The sequence below is a fragment of the Pipra filicauda genome, unplaced genomic scaffold, assembly GCF_003945595.2.
Source record: "Pipra filicauda isolate LSUMZ 115617 unplaced genomic scaffold, ASM394559v2 scaffold62_size3274119_pilon, whole genome shotgun sequence".
Taxonomy (NCBI): Eukaryota; Metazoa; Chordata; class Aves; order Passeriformes; family Pipridae; genus Pipra; species Pipra filicauda.
In genome coordinates this window covers 1,632,708-1,654,858 of record NW_024104787.1, presented here as the reverse complement: position 1 = coordinate 1,654,858, position 22,151 = coordinate 1,632,708, and the positions used below count along the sequence as shown (strand labels likewise).

Genomic DNA, 22,151 nt, shown 5'->3' with positions numbered 1-22,151 from the left:
AACACACACTAATAGTCCTGAACTGAGGCAAAAACTTGCACTCAGTACTAGCTAAATATACCTTTAAGCTTAAAGGAAAATCTGAATATTTTTCACACAGAAAAAAATAACATTCAAGTTCAACAACTGCAAACTCTGATTTAAGCAAAATTTCTCATATACTTGGAATAGGTGGGATTTTAGAGTAGAAAATATTGTTATCAAATTAGGACAGAAAAAAAAATAATTATAAATACCTGGATTTTTCACGGTACACACACAGGTTCCTTTTCTTTTGCACTGAGCCTCAGACAATTCAGTTGGCAATTGCCAACCCTGGCTGCCAGCAACTTCCTTTTCTAACAGCAGTCAGCTGCCCAGCTCTGAGATTAGCACCTGCCTGTTTCTTTAGAGGAGTAGCAGCGTTCTGAGTTCGAGAGAGCCCCTCATTAGCTTAACCAGCTAGTTACATCTGGCTATTAATGACGCTTAAGAGGTATGATCTATTTTTCTAAAGTTAGTTAAGTATGTGAAAAAGTATCTAGATACTAATTAAATAAATAAATTCTAAAAAGATACATTCCATAGATAAGTTCTAAATAGATAAGTTCTAAATACTAGTAGATAATAGATACTAATACATAAATTCTAACTATTAAATAAATTCTAAATGCTACATAAGTAGATAAATTCTAAACAAACAGATAAATTCTAAATAGATAGATAGATATAAATAGATAAATTATAAATTGCTACTTTCACCTGAAAAAAAATATGTTACATTTTGAGGTAGAAAATATTTACCATATATCCATATTCCTCACAGGCCACCCTCTCTAACAGGTTGGTGACTCAGAGGGATTTATCTGTTCCTGGAGCTGCACATGCAAGGGCTGTGCTGAGCTCTCCCAGTCCACACCAGCACAATTTCACTTCCCAGCCAGCTTCCCTTGCCTCCAGGCTCTGGTTTGGTGAACGGGCAGGCAGACTGCCCTCACTTTGAGGGGGCTGCCACACACCCTGAGAAGCAATGGGTAGAAGATTCAACACAAGTGCAAACCTTTTCTCAGGAAGGCGGCCCTGAGCTTTCCCTAGAAGGAGAAGCAAATAGCTACCAACAGAAAGGAAAAGATTGGGTCTATGTTAGTAGTCAGAAATTCTGGATTTTATGCAGTTTAGCCTAATGCAGCCAGACAGACCTGGTTTCTGTTGCCTTTGTCTGGGCAATGCCCAGTATAAATACAATTATTTTGCAGCAATTTTTTCCTTATATTCTCCGATTTTCCCCAAAGCTGCATTCTTATTTCCAAAATGGCAACCTCCAGACTTGGAGGGGAGGAGGTGAGTGGGCAACAAATACTTCCTCTAGACAGAAAAACGTCTTTAGATGGATCACAAGCCATGTTTGCTAAGGCCTAAGAAGCAATGGAATGAGAATTTCAGATGTACTTACCCTAGCTGAAGGCACTGGTAAAGTCATCCCTGCTATCCCATCACTTCCAAATAAATCCAGCACAGCAATCTTTGGGATTACCAACTGCCTGCACTTTGGTGCTGCTCTTTGCCTTGCATCTGCCCTGGAGGACAACTCTGTTATCCTTGGCTTACTGGGAACTCTTCAGCCCACCACCTGGAATGTTCCTCTGTGTAGAAAGATTGGGTCCATTCGCTAAGATTTTTTCAGACAAAACAATTCAGTATATCATAGAATCAGAATGGTCTGGGTTGGACGGAACCGTAAAGATCAAGAAGTTCCAAACTCCCAAAAGGAGGGGAGATACCCAGAAGACAGACTTGGTTTTTTGGGGGTATGTATGAGAACAGAGTAAGGATAAGGAGCTGTTTCCACACTGGGAACTGCTTCTGGCAGCACTCAAATCACAACTTGCTTCCCACTCCTCTCAGCTCTGTCAGGATGGAGAAGCAATGCACCTGAATCACAGCAAAAAGTGAGCAACTTGCTTCCCAATAAAACAAAAGGGAAAAATGTGTGCAACAGTCTTCTGAGGAAGCTGCTTTCACAAGACAGTGAAGCTTCTGAAGAGTCATTCAGGACATAAACCTTTTGATTCCAAGTACCAATCACCGATATCCACCATTTTTACATCTGCTATAAAGAGCCTGTATTTACATCAAGCCCAAATCAGGCCAGACTTCCAGCATTTTACACACAATACATGTGGGTTTTGAGCTACAGTGAAAACATCAAACCTCACATACACAGTTCAGTGAGTTTGCTTTTGCTAGACTGGGGAATGAAATGCTGTTTTCTACGTAAGACAATTGCATTCAGTGAAAGACTTGGAGTCCCCATCACCCTCCCAGCTGTCACAGCCAATGGCAATATGGGATGGGGAATTTAGCAAATGCCTCCTAAAGCCAAAGAATTATTTCATTTCACCTGCGTGAGGTATGAAAAAAAAGTCTTTAATAGTGGTCTATTATTTTTTATAATTTTGAATCAAATATAGAACCCATAATCTTAGTTTAAAATATTTTTCCTGAAGATGAATAGCAAATTTGAACATATTTAGGATAAGCCTGCTGCATGCAAGAGAAAAGAGCTGCAGGAAGGGTATTTGCTTCAACTCAAGATCCCAACCAACCAAAATGCCAGAAAGGAAAATGTAGCAGTTGATAGAAATTTTATTTAACAAAAAGATCAGTTATCCAACATTTAATGGTATCAAACTCAAAAAAATATTTCACTGCACTTTCTGTAAGAACTGCATTAAAAACCAATACAAAATGTTTTCATCCAACTGAAATATCAGCTTTTAGAAAGAGCATCTCAGGAAGCTTACATCCCACATGTACAGACCAAGGAAAGCAAGAAACTAGACACAAAGCATATAATGGAAACACAACTCCCTTCCTACTCCTCTTTGACAGTGTCTCGCTATACGTATTTGTGCACTTTACATGTAGTGTACTGAGGGGAATCACACAGCCTTTCAAAAAATGTGTGTTATGGGTATTTAGTGCTAAGCAGCTTTGCTCCATTTATCGAGCTAACGGGTGACTGTCTCAAGAGCTCACATAATCTAAACAGCACTCTCAGGGCTGACTCTGTGTTGAGGGATAGGCCAGAATGTTTGCACACACAAACAGATGGGCCTATTTCTTGATTTTATCACTGTCTGTCTCTTTGTTTGCCACTGCAGACTGCTCTGCTGCTTAAGCTCTAAGCACTTACTCCTTAGTCTAGCAATTCCCAAAACAGGAGACAGAAGCCCCCCCCAAAATCAACTGTATCCAGTATTTATGACAGCACTTGGACTTGTAATACTAATATTTAATGTCTAACAAAACTATAAATAGGATTGCAACTGGAAAGGTTTTGGAATCACTGATGGGAACCCTGGCCAGCAAGAGACAAGGTTACTAATTCAATACAATACAGATGGAAGAAAATTTTTATTCCGTGAGGTAAAAACCCAACACATACACAGTATTGATTCTAGGCCTGTTTAATTTAATTCACAGCTTATGGAAATTTTGCAATGGCACAGCCATCGCTTGCACGTTCTGCAATTTGCAAATCAGATTTTCTGCTGGCAAATATCCATGTGAGTTTGTTCAGTTACTGGAAAGAGTGCTCAAGCCTTCTGAAAGGAACTGGGATCAACAACTAACAACTTTTACAGGTTATTTTCATGGGGAATATTTTGGTTCATTCTCCTGCACAAGTATTTCTGATACAGCAGGTTTTTAAAAACTCTTTTAAAAGCCCTTGGTAAGTTTTCTCTCTACCATCCATCCAAGTGACCGTGTATTGTTCAATGAGAACTTCTGATCTTTAGCATAAAAACAGATCACATGGATCATGACACCACATATGGCAGTACACTCTACCTGTTTATACATCCTACCTTGAGGCACTTAACACTTTCTTCAGATATACCTAACAGTTCCAACTGAAAATCTCTTCCTATTTTAAGAGCCTACCCACACCTCAGCACAGGCAGACCCAGGCTATCCTTCCAGAACCATGCTTGCCAAAACCCCTTCCAGTACACATGTTCAAACAGTAGGTCAGCTCAGGACTCTTCTTTTTTTCTTATCTTTACAGTTCATCGTGTTCCTCTTTGGCCTCCTGATCTTTCAACTTGAATTCTTCAGCAGTAACTTTACCATTTCCATCCCGGTCTTGATTGGTGAACATATTTTTAACAATCTTCTCAAAATCAAAACCAGGAGCTAGTTTTCCTTTGCCAGAATCAACTTGAGCTTGGATGTACTCTGAAAACTAAGCAGAGGGAAAGGAGAAGAAAACAGCTCACAATTAAATGGACATTTAAAACTGAAGAGTATGTCAAAAGTAGCATTTACTTGTCATCGACTATCCAGCATTTTACAATTTTATTAGATGTACATAGAAGTACACTCTTACTACCCTATAAATTTTGCCACCTAAACTGGACTAATTAGGACAGACACAGGAGGTTTAGTCACTCCAGAGAGGGTAGTTTTGCATGCCAATACATGAAGCTTACAGACATAAGCCCGCATTTTACAAGAAGCAACACACAAGAGAAAAAGAATGAAACACAGAAATGAGACTTTAAATATCAGGATACCATGAGATTTGTTAAAATAGCTTCAGGCATTATGTCTTTCACTTGACTCCTCTGTGGGGAAGGTTGTAAGGTCAGTTTTCCCTAAAGACCTTTCTCCCAATATGTATGATGAAGCTATTAAAGGTGATATTAAAGGTGATACAACATCTGACTGAAGTCGTACTGCTGGCTTGCCAAAACCAGAAAGACAAACACAACTTTCCCAATTATTGTTATCTCCGGTGCTACTTGTTAAATGAGCTTCAGCAATGAGAGCTATTGCTGACATTCATTTACACCTTTTAAGCCAAGCATCCTCTCGTATCTCCTTGGCTTCTCCTTCTCCTCCCTACTAGGTGACCAGAAAGATGTTGATAGTAAAAGCCACATACTACCTCATTCTCTAAACCAGTAAAAGCTCTTCTGTTCTCTGCAAGAACAGAAGTGGAGATGGAAGTAAAACAAAGAGGTGAAAGACAGTGCCAGAAAAAGGGAAAACAAGATTTTGATTTTACCCCATTAGCTTGTTAAAATCGTCAAAGGCATCTCATGCTGTTCCACAGGGCCACAACCTGCCCCCTGAGCGCCGCAGGCAGCTCTACTCCAGAGAGGAAAGACACAAAACAGAATGACAGAGAAAGGTGACAAAGAAGACATAAGAAGAGAATGAAAAAAACAGAACTCCTGAGTTAAAATGCAGAGGAAAACCTCACAGAGGTTTATATTATCAGAGATGGTGTGGCAAAGGCAAAGAGCCCTCAAGTAGGGCACCCACTGACAAGCATACAGTTCACCCACGGAAGGAGCAACTGCAGGCATTGTCAGGCTCCAGAAGTGATTAGACAGTTCCTGGATACACTGCTGCAGGCTCAGATTTGGCTCAGGAATTCATCTCAAACTGCCAATTAATGGACACTGAGAAGGCTGATACAGTGAAGGATTGTTGGATACCGACTCCGCCTCTTACACTTGTGTCCTAAGGATCTATTGTTAACCACAAGTATGGCCATTCTTTTTTTTTTTCTTTCTGGTTCTATTTCTAAAGCAAAATAACCATGCTATAACTGACATGCTGCCTCCCTTTTGGCAACACCATGTCAGAAGAAGAGAAGAGGAGAGACCCCCTTCTTCAACATCTGCATTGATGATGGTAAGAGAAAACATCTTGATGATAGTGGTAGGAGAAAACCACTGCAGGTGTTTTCATTGTTTCGGCTTACCTCCTCCAAAAGAACCTCTCCATCATGATTCTGGTCTATTTCTTCAAAAAGATTGGGAGAGACTTCCCCATTCCATACAAACATGTACCCTTCAGGCAAGCCAGACACCAGTTCCAGCAGTTCAATGTCGAAAACTAATACAGCACTACCAGGCACTTCTCCTTCTGTCACAAAAAAACATCAAAGATGGATATTTGTCCTCACTTACATTAAAGGGTATATTTCCTTTTAATCTATAATTAAATTTATCTTCCCGCTCCAACAGGCACTTCTCTACTGTGATCCCGAGCCCATCAAATCTTCCTGTTCACTTCAGGGAGGTGATCAAAAAATAAAGAAAGCTTTCATAATAAAACTGCATCAATTTCTTTACTTATAAAACTAATACTCTGGGAATAAATCAATTTTCCTTTATCTAGCAGATACACGGTGTACTCCTGTGAGATTCAACAGAGTTGCAACAGCTTGGGATGTTACCTCAAAGAAACCACAGAAGGAGTTTAATTTATCCTTGAAAAAGAAAAGTCAAGGTCACCTCTAATCTTCTATTTGCAAGAGACTGCAAACAAGCAATCTCTCAGAGAGCCAGGTATATACCAAAGCACTCATGCAATGTTTCAGACCGTGCCTATCAAATGTAACTTGAACAACGGTAGATACCTATGACAGGTATTAAACACAGTAGACTTTTTATGTTATGAGGAAATTTCCAATTTATTATATATAACTATGCACTTTTCTGTAATAGATAAAATTATGTACAAAATGTTGTATATATAATACTTTTAATTTTTAATGGAAATGCACTTAGTGGAAATTCTTATCTCTTAACACAAATTAATTCTCCTTTCAGTGTGGTACATGATGCCCTACAGTCTTTATAAACTACAAACTGTTCTGGAGCTATTCAAAGACCAGAACAACTTAATGTTTCCATATACATCAGAATTTGTTGATCTTGATGACCTCCTCTTAGAGTCCTTTCCCTCAAGTCTTTTAACTTGGAAGATGAGTAACAACAACACACACTGGGACATGAAAGTTCTTGTCACTTCTGCATTGTTCTTTTTATTACTGCTGTCCCTGTCATTAAAAATTGACAAGCCTCAATGCTCTAAAGTTTCCTTAAGATGTATTGGTGTTGGGGTTTCAACAGCACCAATACACTGTTTCACGTCCTACATTCAGTTCATGTAGTTTCCAAATTTTGAGTTTTCTTTGAATTTCCCAACATATTAGTGCTGACCAGCCCCCTTCAGTTTTGTTCCTGAATAACATGTCGCATGTCCAAATGCGAGCACCCTGCTCCCTATCATGGAGAACAGCGTTTACATCCCTCTGCAACACCAGACTGCCTGGAGCTTTCTGTTCTGACAAAGCACCATTACTGGGGGCATGTGTTCCCTTTTGTACTATGATGGTCTTTCTGTTGGCCACAGCAACAGCATGACTTCAAAAACAGACAGTGTGTTCATTCCATTGGGGAATGGGATGGGGGGGAGTGTCTAAAATAATGAAATGAAAAATCTCTAAAAAAATCCCATTCAAGCAGCTAAGACACACTCACCTTAGGACCTAGTACATATGAAGTAACAAAACATGCATACTCATGTTTCATTTACCCAAGGGATGCTAAGTGGATGTGCACTTACCAACTCCATCTTCTCCATAACCAAGATGAGGTGGAATAACAACTGTTCGTCGTTCCCCGACACACATGTCTTGAAGGCCCATGTCCATCCCCACTACTACCTGTCCAGATCCAAGAACTATGTTGTAAGTCTTGCCAAGGCTGTGTCTAGAGAGGAAGGAAAGAAGAATTAAAAAACACCCTCAACACGCAGAATTTCTGTTGTTCAAAATTACCACAAAAACTTCTAATTAGTGTCCTGTCACTGCCAAAAATTAACTTCATGGTAAATGCTCTGTTCTACCAAAAAGTTACCTGAAGTTGTTCTCAAGTTACAGCCAGCACCAAACAGACATGTCCCTGCTGCTGACATGTCCTCTGGCACCAAAATTATAGGCTTCTTTAATGAAATCCAATTAGAATCATTAATCATGCCAATTACACCCCAAGGCATTTTATCTTGAAGATAGGGCTTTTGCCTTTCACATGTTTTTAACTACTGCAGTTGGACTTTTTGGCAGATGTAAAAATTCCAGATGTACATTTGACCCATATCCATCACTCCTATATGGGGATCTGGGTGCATTCCCATAGATCAGCTATCCCTTTAAATGAAATCAGTCACTGTAACATTTTTACTTAACCAAAACAGCCTGGAAGAATACTACTACTGCTGCTATTTACTCATATTAAATTTTGAATTATACCCTGCTGAGCGTGGCTCATTTCTAAAACCAGAAATTATCACAAGTTAAAAGCCCAGAAGTTAAACATGTATTGTGATTCTAAAAGCAAAGTGTGCAGCGTTAAGACTTTATTCTGTTGGTCTCCTTTCTTTGGTTATTTGTCTTGGCTGTGCCTCTGCAGGACATGCTTGTATAACAGAGTATCATTTGGAAAGAAAACAATTCAGTGGCTACGAGGTCAGCCTTAAAATTAGGAGCACATGACTCATGATCTTTGATACTCTATAAACTGCTTTGAATAAGTCTCAGTGTCGCTTGGTTCCTGCTACAAAATGGGAATTCAGCCTTCCTGTCATATAAAAGGTGTTTTGAATCCAAACACATTACTTGTGTACATACTTGCCTACAGCACTGCATCATGTGCACCAATCTAAGGCAGCTTTTCAGCTCTGCAAACTATTGTGTATCCTGTGAAACCTATGAGCTGATTCCTGTGTTAATTATAACCTAGTCAAAAATAGTTTTTCCCAACTTCCCTTCCAAAAAATAAAATGTTATTCGGATGACTTGAGCTATCCAAAAGACGAAGGGGGAAAAAAAAGCTAGCAGAAGTATTCTTGCAGCTGCAGCAAACACTGTCACAGGCTCACTTTAGTTCTACAGGAGACAGACTGGAGCAATCTCTTGCTTCCATCATAAACCCACTGTCAACAGGCAGGAGGAAGAGGAACATTATCATCACCATCATGAGCAAGCCCTCTGACAGTTTCTCCATGCTGACAACACAGCACCGCAGCACAGGAGAATCAGCACCCACGTGCGGTACAGACATGACAGGTGACTATCTACTATAAACCACACACAAGATATCTTTAATAAGACCACACCAAGCGGCCCGACCAGACCTCTCTCAGAAGCACTGAATCAGCACAGAGTGAAAATCCTACCAAAAAACTGAATAAACCAGGACAGCTCATCCATAACAAGCCCTGTGTTGTCCTGGCATTACCAGTCCAGACACCTGAATTAGCCCATTTAAACAGAATGCTATGCAGACAAACTGTTTCATCACTCCACACATACTGTTTATGTTCTTCTCCAACACACTCCCACGTCCTTTTTGTTCCCAGTTCTCTTATTATGCTATGACAGATTGCCTTTTTCTTTTCCTCCTCCTATACATCCTAGGCAGGCAGACATAAAAAGAAAAATACATTCTACACAAATACTTACTTTTTTTCTTAAAAAGTCTTTACTCCCTGACAGCTTGCTTTGCAGGCAATTCATTCTGCTTTTACAGCTGCTGGGAATATTTTCCTTACCAGATCATTCAAATACTTACGTCGAGTCTAGCAAAGTACCATCCAGGAGCGAAGCATTGTAGTGATATTTCAAGTAATCTCCCTTCTTACTTAGTACGGTGCAGTTGGAAGGTCTGTAGTTAACAGTAATGCCGACAGAATCTGAAGGGTTGTGGAAGTCAACCACGTGGATGTCAAAGACCAGCACTGCAGATCCTGGAATCTTTCCTAAATAGGAAACAACTTAGGTAAATAGAGAAAGAAACCGTACCCAAACAGGCTTATGATGACCAGGTACTGCACCCTGTAAGAATACGTATTCCTGCTGCATCTGTTACTGAGTCATTCTGCTCTTCTCACTCAGAATTAAAAGATGCAACAGAATGCAAGCTGCATCCTGTGTAGGAAAGAGAACCAGTGGGAAAGCACTAAACATGCACTCCAAAGTTCAACAGTGAAGGAAAAAATTTTCATTATTCTGAAATCGAAAATTATGCAGAAATGAAGCAATAATCACATATTTCCTGTGACCATCCTAAATAACTCATCTATCTTGGACGTACTAATTCAGTATTGATCATCAAAATTCTCATAGGAGTTCTCATGCTTCAAAGAATGCCATTATATCTGAAAAGTTACATTTCCTTAAAATGTCCTGATAAGAGGCAACTTATTCCCTGCCTCCCCAGGATTATGTGTAATTGCACTACCAAAACTGACAGACACATCCAGACCCAGGAATGGGGTTTGTTGGTAAAGGAGTCTAATTCTCAAATCAACAGCACAGACTTTGCAGTCCCAGAAAACAGGCTTTTCTTTCAAGGCACTTATCCAAATAACATCCCAGAAGCCACCTTTTGAAACACCAGCCATAACACCGTGTTGGCTAGAAGGGTTATCATATTCAACCTCTCACAGCAATCCTTTTAGGTACTAATGAGTTTTCCCAAAAGAATGTTAATTGTATGTTATACATACACAGATACTTCGTTGTTACATGTATCCACTATTTAGAGAGGCGGCTTAGAAGTTCCACAAAACCTGTGGCTGTGGAAGGAATGGGGAAGAAAACAGGATGAACTCCTTCAGAATACAGAGCTTAAGACACACAGGTCGGAAGATCTCACAGTGCAGAGCTCCTGGCACCCAAGTACCAGTCTGCCTGAGACAATAATTATCCAAACAAATTCCGGTCAGCAAGTACCAGTCTGTCTGAAACACCAATTATTCAAATGAGCTCAGGCTACCAATTACATGTGAGATTGTTCTGTATTCTTATTGTCCTACCTATTGAGCTAATTAAAATAATTCTGCACATTCTGGGTGTAGTCTTGTCAGTTTTATGTCCACAAAATAACGAACTAGCTCATAAACTTTTAAAATGCCGGAAAAATGAAAACAGATACAGATGGACTAAACAATAAAGAAAACCTCATTAACTATGGAAGACTTGAAAGCAAATTCAAGCTCACCTCTTCCTTCTTCTCCATATCCAAGATGAGGGGGGATTATTATTCTTCTTTTTTCACCAGTGCACACACCTAGCAAACCTTCATCCATTCCAGCAATGACATAACCTTTCCCGACATAGGTGTCATACGTATGGTTTCGTGAATAACTATGGAAAATATTTGCATTTTAGCACTGTCAGGGGTACTCCAGAAAACATGGAATCTTGCAATAGCTCTGCAACACAGTTCTTAAACCAGTTAAGGTCAAAACACACGGTCATTAACCAGCACCAGAGAAGAACAAAGCAATCACCGTGTTCCACGAATCCAGGCCACCAGGTTTCATCAGCCAGTGACACGTGTCACTTATTACCCAGTAGTGGGACCCTAGCTAGAGAACAGCTAGCAAATTTGCAAATTCATCTCTACTATATATTGAAAGAAAAACCACACTTATTTATGTATTTTAGACTAAGCACAAAACAAGTTTTGACAAGTAACTAAAAAAAAATTAGTTTTCTTCTTTAAAATTTCCTCTGCCCTAACACTACTTTAATAAGCACTTATCAACTAGATATGGCTGACGTTCATCCTCATGAGACATCCTTCAAACTACCTCATTTCACAACCACAGCTATGTAGTTCAACTACTACAAGGAGCAGGCGGGACAAATAAATTCTTCTGGGATGCACAACATTAAAATGAGTCACTACAACAAAGCATTATCAACATTATCCCTCCTTCCCAAACCATGTCAACCACTTATATGTAGGTTGAAGGACCTGCTACAACACCTAATGATAGAATAAAACAAGGCTACAACGGCAATTGATGCTTATTACAAGGACATGACTGTCTTCTGCCTTTCAAGGCATGTTACATAAAGGCACAGCCCAACGAAGAAAAGGCAGAAAGGTTTCAATTAATCTTTACAAGGTAGCTCTGAGAAAGAACAAGACCAGTACAAGACCAGACTCTGATATAATTCAGAGGTTTATTCAACTGCTCTAAGTCCAGAAGACAGCCTTGGCTGAGCTACCCAGGGGCAGTTCTGCAGCTGAATATTTCGGAGCAAAAAAGCAAAGGAAAATATTATTAGAGCTCTGAAAACCAGCCATTCACAGTGCTTTTGGCATATTCCCCGTACTAGTAACAAATTTTCTCCTGGATAACTAACTCCAGGGTTTCCAGTAACTATTGTTAGCTGCTCTATTTCTTCATCTTTGAATTCTGCAGAAGGTCAGGATACGATGCTCTAATGAATGTGCCCTCTAACAACTGTCAGCAATCCAGAATGATGTAGAGGCTGCTGTCTACAAAGCACTTATTACTGTTTATTGACAACAACCCTAATATAAGTAATACAGCTATTTTCAAAATTTGTTTAATTACTATAGACAATATTCATTTACATCTCAAAAAAGAAAGATTCTGGGTAGGTGCATTGTGGACAAGATTTAGGCTCTTAACTTACAAGCTTTCATAAGCTGCAAATCAAGGTCTACAGCGATGGCTGCTGTTGTAGTACTAAACATTTTTCCATGAGTTTATTTCATAAAACATTTACATTGGCTCATTTTCATCTCCTTTTAGCTACTTCTGCCAGCTGTTCTGAAAGCTGGAGTGGGATAGTAAAGCACTGCTCAATTAAGAGTAACAAAAGTGACAGAAAGCTACAACGGTATTATTCATCATATGATTCTGTACACAAGGCTCATGTGCCCAGAGAGCTTTGAATTTATTGTGAAAGTAATCCCTATTCCTTTATCACAGAAACCCTCTTGCTGAATTCTGTGGTTCTATAATTCAGTCTCGAAAGACAGCAGCCTTCAAAATGCAAACAGTTTTCAAGTACAAATACAACTAACCTCAAACTAGCCACTAGCACACTGATTCACAATTTTCAGCACATAAAATGGATATCACATATATTTTCTCTCTCTTCAGTGGTATTACCTATTTGGCAGATAAACTCTGAAGAGCAAAGAGTCTTCGGGCTCTCATGCCCAAAGCACTCATGGCTTCACCGGGGGGTTACCGCCCCTAGATGGCGCCTGTGACACTGTCATAGTACAAACTAGTTCTTTTTCCTCTCATAGGGAAAAGTTTTCTGTGAGTTTTTTAAGAAGACTCCAAGTCCACTCAAAATTTTCAAAAAGGAAGGAAAAGCAAAGAATAGTATTTGGGTATATTATGGACAAGACAGAGGAGTCCAAACTGGAAATGCAATCTGTAGAGCTGAATGGTTTGGTTACCTGGAATCAAATAATGTGCCATCCAAAAGTGTGCCATTGTAATGGTATCGGAGAAAGTCTCCTGTCTGGCTTCTCCGCTCACAAGATTCAGGCACAACCTGGTTCTCAATAACGATACCATCCTTGGGGTTATGGAGATCTAGCAAAACCACATCAAAGACGAGGGAAGCTTGGCCAGGAATCTCCTTACCTACAAGAGTGTTAGAGCAGAAAAATCAGTAAGAAACAGCAGGTGTTCTAGTAGAAGCTTAAACATGTTTGTTGAAGAAAAGTAACCTACTGCCAAATATCAAGCACATCCCCTTCCAAAATAAATTAGAATCATAGAGTATCCTGAGTTGGAACAGACCCACTAGGACCATCGAAGTCCAACTCCTGGCCCAGCACAGAACACCCCAAGAATCACACCATGTGGCTGAGAGTATTGTCCAAATGCTTCTTGAACTCTGTCAGGCTTGGTGCTGTGACTACTGCCCTGGACAGCCTGTTCCAGTGCCCAACCACCCTCTGGGTGAGGAACCTCTTCCTAATATCCAACCTAGACCTCCTCTGACACAGCTTCAGGCCATTCCCTCAGGTCCTGTCACTGGTCACCAGAGAGAAGAGATCAGTGTCTGCCCCTCCTCTTCCCCTCACGAGGAAGTTGTAGGCTGCGATGAGGTCTCCCCTCAATGGTACCATATGAAGTCAGACACCTGGACTGTCCAAGGACACTTCTCAGGTTTGAAATAAGTCTGAACCTGAGTTTCGTCCTCTGAGTTCTCCTCTTCTCCAGGCTGAACAGACCAAATGCCTCCAGCCACTCCTCATACAGCTTCCCCTCAAAGCCCTTCACCATCTTTGTTGCCCTCCTTTGGATGCTCTCTAAGAGCTTAATGTATCTCATATATTGTGGTGCCCCAAAACTGCACCCAATATTCAAGATGAGGTTGCACCAGTGCAGAGCAGAGCGGGACAATCCCCTCACTTGACCGGCTGGCGATGCTTTGCCTGACAGCCCCCAGGACACAGTTGACCCTCCCAGCTGCCAGGGCACATTATTCAATTTGCTCATATTTGTTCATATTCCATTTGCCATCAGCCGGGACCCCAGGTCCCTTTCTGCTCTCCAGCGTCTTGTTCACCAGTCTGTCTGTACATCCAGGGCTGCCCCATCCCAGGTGCAGAATCCAGTTTAACTTCATACAGTTGGTGATTGCCCAGCCCTCTAATTTGTCTAGATCTCTCTGCAAATTTGCTTCCAGTCAGTCATTTTTTGTTTCGGTGGGTTTTTCACTCAATTCTCCAAATCAAAAATTTTATACTGCTCGTACTGTGATGGCACTGCCTCACTGAAAACAGCTGTCTCTTCAGCAACACCCATCTTAGTCAATACACACCAGTTCCATCTGAGCTGCATGGTTTAGTCTACCAGTATTCCCAACACACTTCGTGGAAGTGCACAAAATAACCATTAGAATACAAATCTGGTACATCCGCTCCTCCCATCCTGTTAATATCAAAACAGACCCCATGGTGGAAGTTGAAGAAGGACAAATTGAGTATCTCAGTGAAAAACTACTTTCCCATCAATGTACAAATTACAGTGTGGGTTGCTTTGACCAGGAACCACTGAGTTAAAGACCTCAGCAAAATTTTGAAACACAGCTTCACAAAGTCTTGTTATCTATGGAGATGGCTATCACAGTTAATGGCAAAGAAACCATGGAAGGCGTATGAAACCTTGTACACCACAGACACATCCATAAACATCAGAGCAGAGTAAAAATACAAGGAAGAGTCACAAACTATCCTTAACTGCCCCCTCATTTAAAATGGGGAGCTCTGTGTATGATCTGCAGGCTGCTTAGTCTCACAAAACAATTAATTCATCTTGTAGTTATTGCTAAGGCATTGGTTGCAAAAAAAAACCCAAAACTGGAATTAAAAATACCTTTTTTTTTCCCAAAAAGTTTTATGCTTCCTGTGGTGGTCATTGAAAGAACTATGCAGTCACCTGTCTCCAAGTTTTTGGCTCCACTAGATATTAATCACAGATTATATTCCCCAATTGAAATACAATTTCAGCATATAAATACTACAATTATATCAACAATATGTCTGTAAAGCAATTTACTGTTTCATTTTTTTAAAAATCTTGTACTTTCTAACCAATCCAATCCTGTACATAACACATTTTGAACCTCTCTTTCCACCACTTTGTTCTGTCTGTCTGAACTGGGTAATAATGCTGCCCGTAAATTTAAAACATAGAAGGTTGAGTTTGTTTTAAAATACGGTTCGCTTGGATTGAGAAAAAAAAAGGAATAACTAAAGGAATAACTTTTACCATCTCCTTCTTCTCCATATGCAAGGAAAGGTGGTATTGTGATAATGCGCTTTTCTCCTACGCACATTCCCAAGAGACCCTGGTCCATGCCAGGAATCAGCCATCCAATTCCCACATAGGTATCATAAGTTCGCATCCGATTATGGCTAAAAATGAGGGAGAAAAAAAAAAAAGCCCCACAACCAAATGTCAGACAGCCACAGGAAAGGACAAAATCAATCTTTAAATCCACAATGTAACTCACAACTAGCTACTCCAAAAGTATTGGTCCTTCCTTTACCAAGGGCTGGGTGGGTAGAGTTTCCCAGAGAGCTTAGCTATGTCAGGAACCTAACAGGGGCTTTGAAAAGTCACTCACAAATACAATGGTAGCTGTTATTAAAGCACCATTTTCCCCTGAGCTCTGATGAAATACACACACTGTACACTTAAAATCTCAGTAGGAAAGTGTTGGTAGCTTGATTTCATTACAAACTCTGCTTAGCTTATAAAACTTGTATCTAACCTGTATCTATGCTGCAGTGGTTATAGAGACTTTTAACTGACTGCAATAAACAGTAATATAAATACAGACTTTAAAATAAAAAAAAAAGCATCTGTGTTGGTAATGCCCATTCAGAAATAATGTACAGTTTTATTGGGTTTAGTCAGTACTGCTATCCTATAATCCCTGAATAAATTACTAACAGACATATGATGCTAGCTTTCATTTCCTGTGTTTCTGGGCAATGGGCATTAATTGTTACACTGGTGAAAGGGGAGCAAATGATTGTGAGATACCTATTAAGATACACACACACAACACAGCTGCATACCTTGAATCAAATAGGGTTCCATCTAAGAATGTTCCGTTGTAATGGTACCGTACAAAGTCAGACACCTGGACTGTCCGAGGACACTTCTCAGGTTTGAAATAAGTCTGAACCTGCACTTCGTCCTCTGAGTTCCAAAGATCTATCAGGAGCACATCGAAATGGAGCACAGCATTGGGGGGTATCACACCAGCTGCAAAAGCAAAACAACACATCCAGTTTTGTTTCCCTTTTTATACAGGGCATCAGTGAAAAGGAACCAAACCACGCATACCCAAAAAGGAATGATTAATGCACACCTTATTCCTTGTTATGCTTATGACTCTCTGGGCTGTTGCCACTGTTGCAGATATTTAAGGGGGGAAATCTGGCAAGGTGAACTGTTATCAAAGCTATCTATCAAGCAAACTCATCTTGAGTTAGCATTTGTTGCCTCTCTGAGGCTGTAGAACAAAGCTGCTTTTGGCACTGATAAAAACTTGTGCAGCTCTGCAATGCCAAACCACAATAAGTATTTAACAGTGAGGTAGATATAAATAAATAGTGAACTTTAGTAGCAAGGTTTATTTGCTGAAGGTCCTCTACAGTCAACAAATAGCTCTCCCTTCAGCATGCAGAGGGTGTCTGGATAAATTAGCTAGGCTATAGGCTTAACAAACACCCCTGAAGGACAAGGGAGAACCTGTCCAAAATTCAGTACCTGCAATTTCTACCCTTCTCTTCTGCGATTCCATTTTCTATCTCTTCTGCTGGATCACTTACACAACCAGCTATTCATTCACTGGCTCGGGGCTGTACTTACGGACGCCTTCACTTCCGTAGGCAAGCTTAGGGGGGATTTTCACAAACCGCCGCTCATTCACGCACATGCCAACCAGAGCTTTGTCCATCCCAGCAATAAGCTGACCTTTGCCCACAAACACGTTGAATGTGGATCCCCTGTCATAGCTGAAGGGGGAAAAGCAGGCAAAAAGAGTTCATTTACCCCCCATTCGACATTTTTTTTTTTCCTTGAGGGAGAGAGTTTAATTCTACCTTGGTCTCCCTCTTGCCCTGTTAGCAGAATTTCATCGCAAGGCAGCTGCTAAGAAAAGAGGTAAATCCAAGTGTTTCCGAGACTTCAACCCAGTTCTACTTCTGTTCACTGCTCATTGTCTATCTGAAACACATTCTAGCAGTGTGCAATGTGTACTGCAGGCACCCAAAGCCCATAACTACTAACAGCTAATTTACACACTAATATTATAAGCAGTACTGGAAAATTGAGGAAGAAAAGGAAAAATCAAACACTATTATGAGATACAAAAGGATGACTGCTCCCACAGTATAATCTCAGCATATTGATTTTGGTGAGTAACATCACAAAAATATTGCACAAGACTGATAAGCTTTACGATGTGAGACATCACAGTTGGGGAATCTCTGTAGGAGAAAGTGAAAATATGCCTTTTTGAGTAATAGCTGTGAGCTTTGCCAATTGGTTATTTATTTATTTTCTCCTCCACATTCACAGCTCTCATTAAAGTATAGAGACATGTTTTAAACTGCACATTTACCAGATCCAGAAACAAGAGAGCTAGCTAAATGATTCTCCTCTGTGATAATACATAAAAATTCTAAAGGTAAAAGAAATGATACTTAAATTATTTACAGTTTTCCAAAGGGGATGGAGAACAGAAGCGTTACCACAGAAGAACACTAACATCAGCTTAAGTGGTTAGTTTGACCACCTTAAATCTGCACAAGGACCTCACTTTGCTATGCCTGAATTACTGCTGTTATTTAGTTTTTTGAAGTGATGTATAAACATACAACAGAAAGCATTTCAAAGGCTTCATGTCTGTTTTTAAGATTTTACTGCTTCCATTTGCTTGAATTCCTTTTATAATTTCAAGGATTTCTTTTTTTTTTTCTTTTTTAGATAAAAATCAGACCGGGGGGGGGGGAAGTTGGAAAAAAAAAAAAAAAAAAAAAAGGCTTGTGCCTCTTTGCCTGCTAAAATATTTTGGAAAGCAGCCAGTAGCTAGATATTGCTAGGGAAATGATGTCAAACTTTCCTTCCAAGACTGTACACATCACTTCCACAACACACTGAGCCTCCTAACAGTCCCAGACCCTCGAATCTCTCAAATATATTACTAAGCAATCTCTCTGTATGCTCCACCTTTTTTTTTTTTTTTTGTTCTGGCAAACATTTCCCCTAAAATAGACAACCCTCCCTACTGAGCATTCACTTTCGGTTCCACAAATATTCCCACTCCCAGGAAAGGACGGGAAATATTTAAATTAGCTCCTGACATATTCTATTACACACACAAAACCATAATTAAGATGTTAAGATTAGTTACATAACAAGTTACAAGAAACCCCCAAAAACGGTATTTTGTAGCAATTAACAAAGTCTGGCAATGTATCCGGGATGAACTTAGAATAGGAGAGCTTCTTTAATAAAAATAAATGCACAACTAAGAAAACATTGATGTTAAGCAGAGAACTGAACAAAGAAGTGATCAGACCATACAGCTTTGGAGGACTGACTTTGCAGATTCCTTAAAACTAAGCAAAATTCATTTCCATTAGTGGAATTTACCAAATTAATAGCAGATGACTAGGCAATTCAATTCAGACTTTAAAGTGCAAATTATTTTATGGCCATGGAAATCAAAATGCAAATGCTGATGCAAAAGAAAAATAATGAACAGGCATATTAGTTCATTTATGTGACACAGTCGTGATTAGTACAACTTTATCAACAGCCTTTTAACACAAAGAGCAGTATTATTACCTTCTGTTTGGAAATACAGAAAACTAATTTTAAAACTCAAGAACATTTACAACAGCTGAAGAACAAAGTAAAACTGCCCTTAGTTCGACATCTAGAGTATTTTCCAGACTGTATAGTAGTGTTTGATTGAATTAATGCTGGTAAGCACGTTCATAAATTTAAAAAAAAAAGCAAACAAATGAACAGAAATAAGATAGGAAAATGGGCTTTCTAATGGGCTAACTTTTGTATAAATTGACTGAATCTCCTTAACTTGCATGCAGGGAACAGTAAAGATTTTACAACAAACACTCCAAAATATGTCTTCCATTAACCAACAGGACATAAAATCCTCCTACTTTTCCATTGTCTTAACATGATAAACCACTGTCATTACTCTTAAAAAAGACCGCAGTTAGTGAATAATGAAAGTGTACATCAGCATAAGCTGTCATCCAGAAAAAAATCCTGTGCTGAACAAACCTGATGTTTTGCACCCTTTTGAAATTAAGATGGACATAAAAATATTCAAGTTAGACTAGACCATCATCATTACTGCTTATTTACTGATATTTAGAGGACCCAAAGAGACAATTATTGTACAGTTCTGCACAGAACTGCCCCAAATAATTCAGAACCAAATGACAAGGAATTTGGAGCTAAAAGGAGAGCCAGCAGCTGGGTAGCCCCTCCAGGTGCTCTGCCTCAATGCACAAGTTTGCTGGTACAACTCAGGGTGTAAGTAAGCCTCAGTATGTATCTGCAGCAATCAGAAACACACTTCTGAACACGTGGCCGGTTTTCCAATTGTCACATATTTGTAAAATGAGCCACAAGGATGCTGCCTTTCTGTGTCCTCACATCTGCAGCTAAGACTTATTTTCCAAGCCTGTCAGTTGCCAATGAATTCACTGTCCTTGCTGTGCCTTTTCACTGCGACTGCACCAACACCAGCTGAACCACCAGCTACCACATCCCACATTTTATCCAGAGAAGTGCTGGTGAAACGGCACTACTGGCATACTACATAAAGTCAGCTTCAGAGGAAGGGCTGAGCTTACTTTGAAGGATAGTTATTTCCCTAAGGCTGTAGATTTTCCTTGAAGCACAAGGTAGATTACCAGGATTACTGAAAATACATTTTGCTTTATCTTTCTGAGTAATACTTTGGTCAGTGGCAATGAATGAAGCAAGAAAAAACAAATAAGCTGTCAGCAGCATCAACATCCTTCACAATCTCCTGATCCCACTATTTAGGCTTCTTGATGCTAAAATAACAGCAGGAAAGCGGCCAGGCACTTTACTGTACATAGGTCACATTTACTTAAGGGAAACTCATCCAAAAAATTCTATGTAAGTACAGCCTGTTAATTCTTACATTTCTGGCAAGGGTAATGATTCAGAAACGCTTGAGTTCGAGTAGGTTTGAGCCTGGAGAAGACATAGGAAATGTACAGAAAGAAATGGGCAGGAAATCACTAAATACTGTGAGAGACTGCAATACCACATACGCTCCTGTTTACCAGGCTAAGGCTAACAGAATAACCTTATAGTCTTCTCTCGTGGAGCACAAAGCTCCCACTCAATGCCTTGGAGAAGCAGCTGGAAGAACGTCGTGGGGATCCATAAGGGCAAACTACAGCGAACTGGACCCAGCCCTCTGCCCTTTCAGGTTTCAAAGACATCTTCCCATGGTGGTCTGTATGTCCCGCGTTCCCGCTGTACAACACTGCCCATCCTGCCGCTGACAGAATGGTCACACCAAAAGGACCCACGGGGCACAGCTGGGAAAAAGCAGCGGGACCTGAACGGAACCTCAACCGCAGCCTCCGCCCAGCGCCACAACCTCTGCACATCCGCAAGAAACACTCTCGTGGGACCAGGACCTCCCTCTCCCCGCGAAGCGCACCCTCACACCAACCAAACCCCGAGGGGGCCGTCCCCCGCGGCGGGCTCATGCCAGACCTGGAGTCGAAGCGGGTGCCGTCGGGGAAGGCGCCGAGGTAGTGGTAGCGCACGAAGTCGCCGGGGCGCACGGCCCGCGGGCAGCTCTCGGGCACGAAGCGCCGCTCGACGCCGAGCTCGGTGCCGTCCGGAGGGCTTTCGGCGGCGGGCACCGGCGGCGCCTGGCACGCCGCCCAGCTCTCCAGCAGCGCCGGCAGCAGCAGCAGCAGCGACCCGCAGCCGGGGCCCCGCCGCCGGGCCGCCGGCCCCGCCATGGAGAGCAGTGAGCGGGGCAGCCGCGGGGCGCACCAGGCGGCGAGGGGAGGGAGAGAGGATGGAGGGAAGGGGGGGAAACAGGGAAGAGAGGGAAAACGGGCAGGGAGGGAAGGAAGGGAAACCGCCCGCCCCGGCCCGCCCGCTCCTCCTCCCGCCGCTGCAAACTTGCAAACGTGGATGAAGCGCTCCCACCGGGACGGGGGAGGAGCAGCCTGGGCGCCGACTCCCCCCGCCCGGCGCGGGGCTGCGCAGTTCGGAGCGCAGCAGAGCAGCGCCCGCACCGCCGCCCCCGCGGCCGCCCCGCTCCCCTCCCCTCCCGGGGCCGGCGGTGCGACGTGGCGCTGCCCCCGACCGCCCCCCCGGCGCTCCTTCGCTCCCGGGTGTGGCACGGGACACGGGCGGACCCCGAAAGCCCTAAACACTCCCCCGCCCCCGCCATTTCCCGCGGATTCCCCGCAGCTCGTGGGAGCGGTGCTGGACGCCCTGGGAGGGACTGAAGGCACGGCGATTGACCCCACCCCGCATCACGGCTTTTTGTCACTCTGCTTGCACACGTAGTCCGTGCACGACTTCGAGTATTTGCAGGTTTTAAGTCCCAGCGTAAATGTTCCATTGTAGACCAAAAACCTCAAAAATACGAGGTTGTGTTGGCTAATTATGCTTGACATACACCAGTGCTGTCACAGGGATTTGCAGCTCCCTGTCAGGGAAACTTTGCAAATGACATAGAGACAAATCATAGAATCACAGAATTGTTTGAATTGGAAGAGATCATCTAGTTCCAACCTCCCTGCCAAGGGCAGGGACACTTTCCACTAGACCAGGTTGCTCAGAGCCCCATCCAACCCGGCCTTGAGCACTCCCAGGGATAGGGCATCCACAACTCTCAGCAACCTGTGCCAGTGTCTCATCACCCTCACAGCAAAGAATGTCTTCCTAATATC

At 41.6% G+C, this 22,151-nt stretch overlaps 1 protein-coding gene across 2 annotated transcripts; it reads right to left on the bottom strand.

Moving 5' to 3' along the window:
• Nucleotides 1–2,607: 2,607 nt before the first annotated feature.
• FKBP9 (FKBP prolyl isomerase 9) lies at nt 2,608–21,406 on the bottom strand. 2 transcript variants are annotated; one of them, XM_027729091.2, is made up of 10 exons: nt 20,953–21,343; nt 17,026–17,171; nt 16,227–16,416; nt 15,412–15,557; nt 13,083–13,272; nt 10,848–10,993; nt 9,417–9,603; nt 7,411–7,556; nt 5,759–5,922; nt 2,608–4,228 (listed from the first exon to the last, which is right to left on the bottom strand). In XM_027729091.2, the coding sequence occupies exons 1-10, from the start codon at nt 21,204–21,206 to the stop codon at nt 4,046–4,048; spliced, it is 1,752 nt and encodes a 583-aa protein (XP_027584892.1). In that variant the 5' UTR covers nt 21,207–21,343; the 3' UTR covers nt 2,608–4,045. The 2 variants fall into 2 exon arrangements, with proteins under 2 accessions (XP_027584892.1, XP_039244235.1); XM_039388301.1 differs by lacking the exon at nt 5,759–5,922 and having other exon boundaries at nt 4,102–4,228; nt 20,953–21,406.
• Nucleotides 21,407–22,151: the final 745 nt, after the last annotated feature.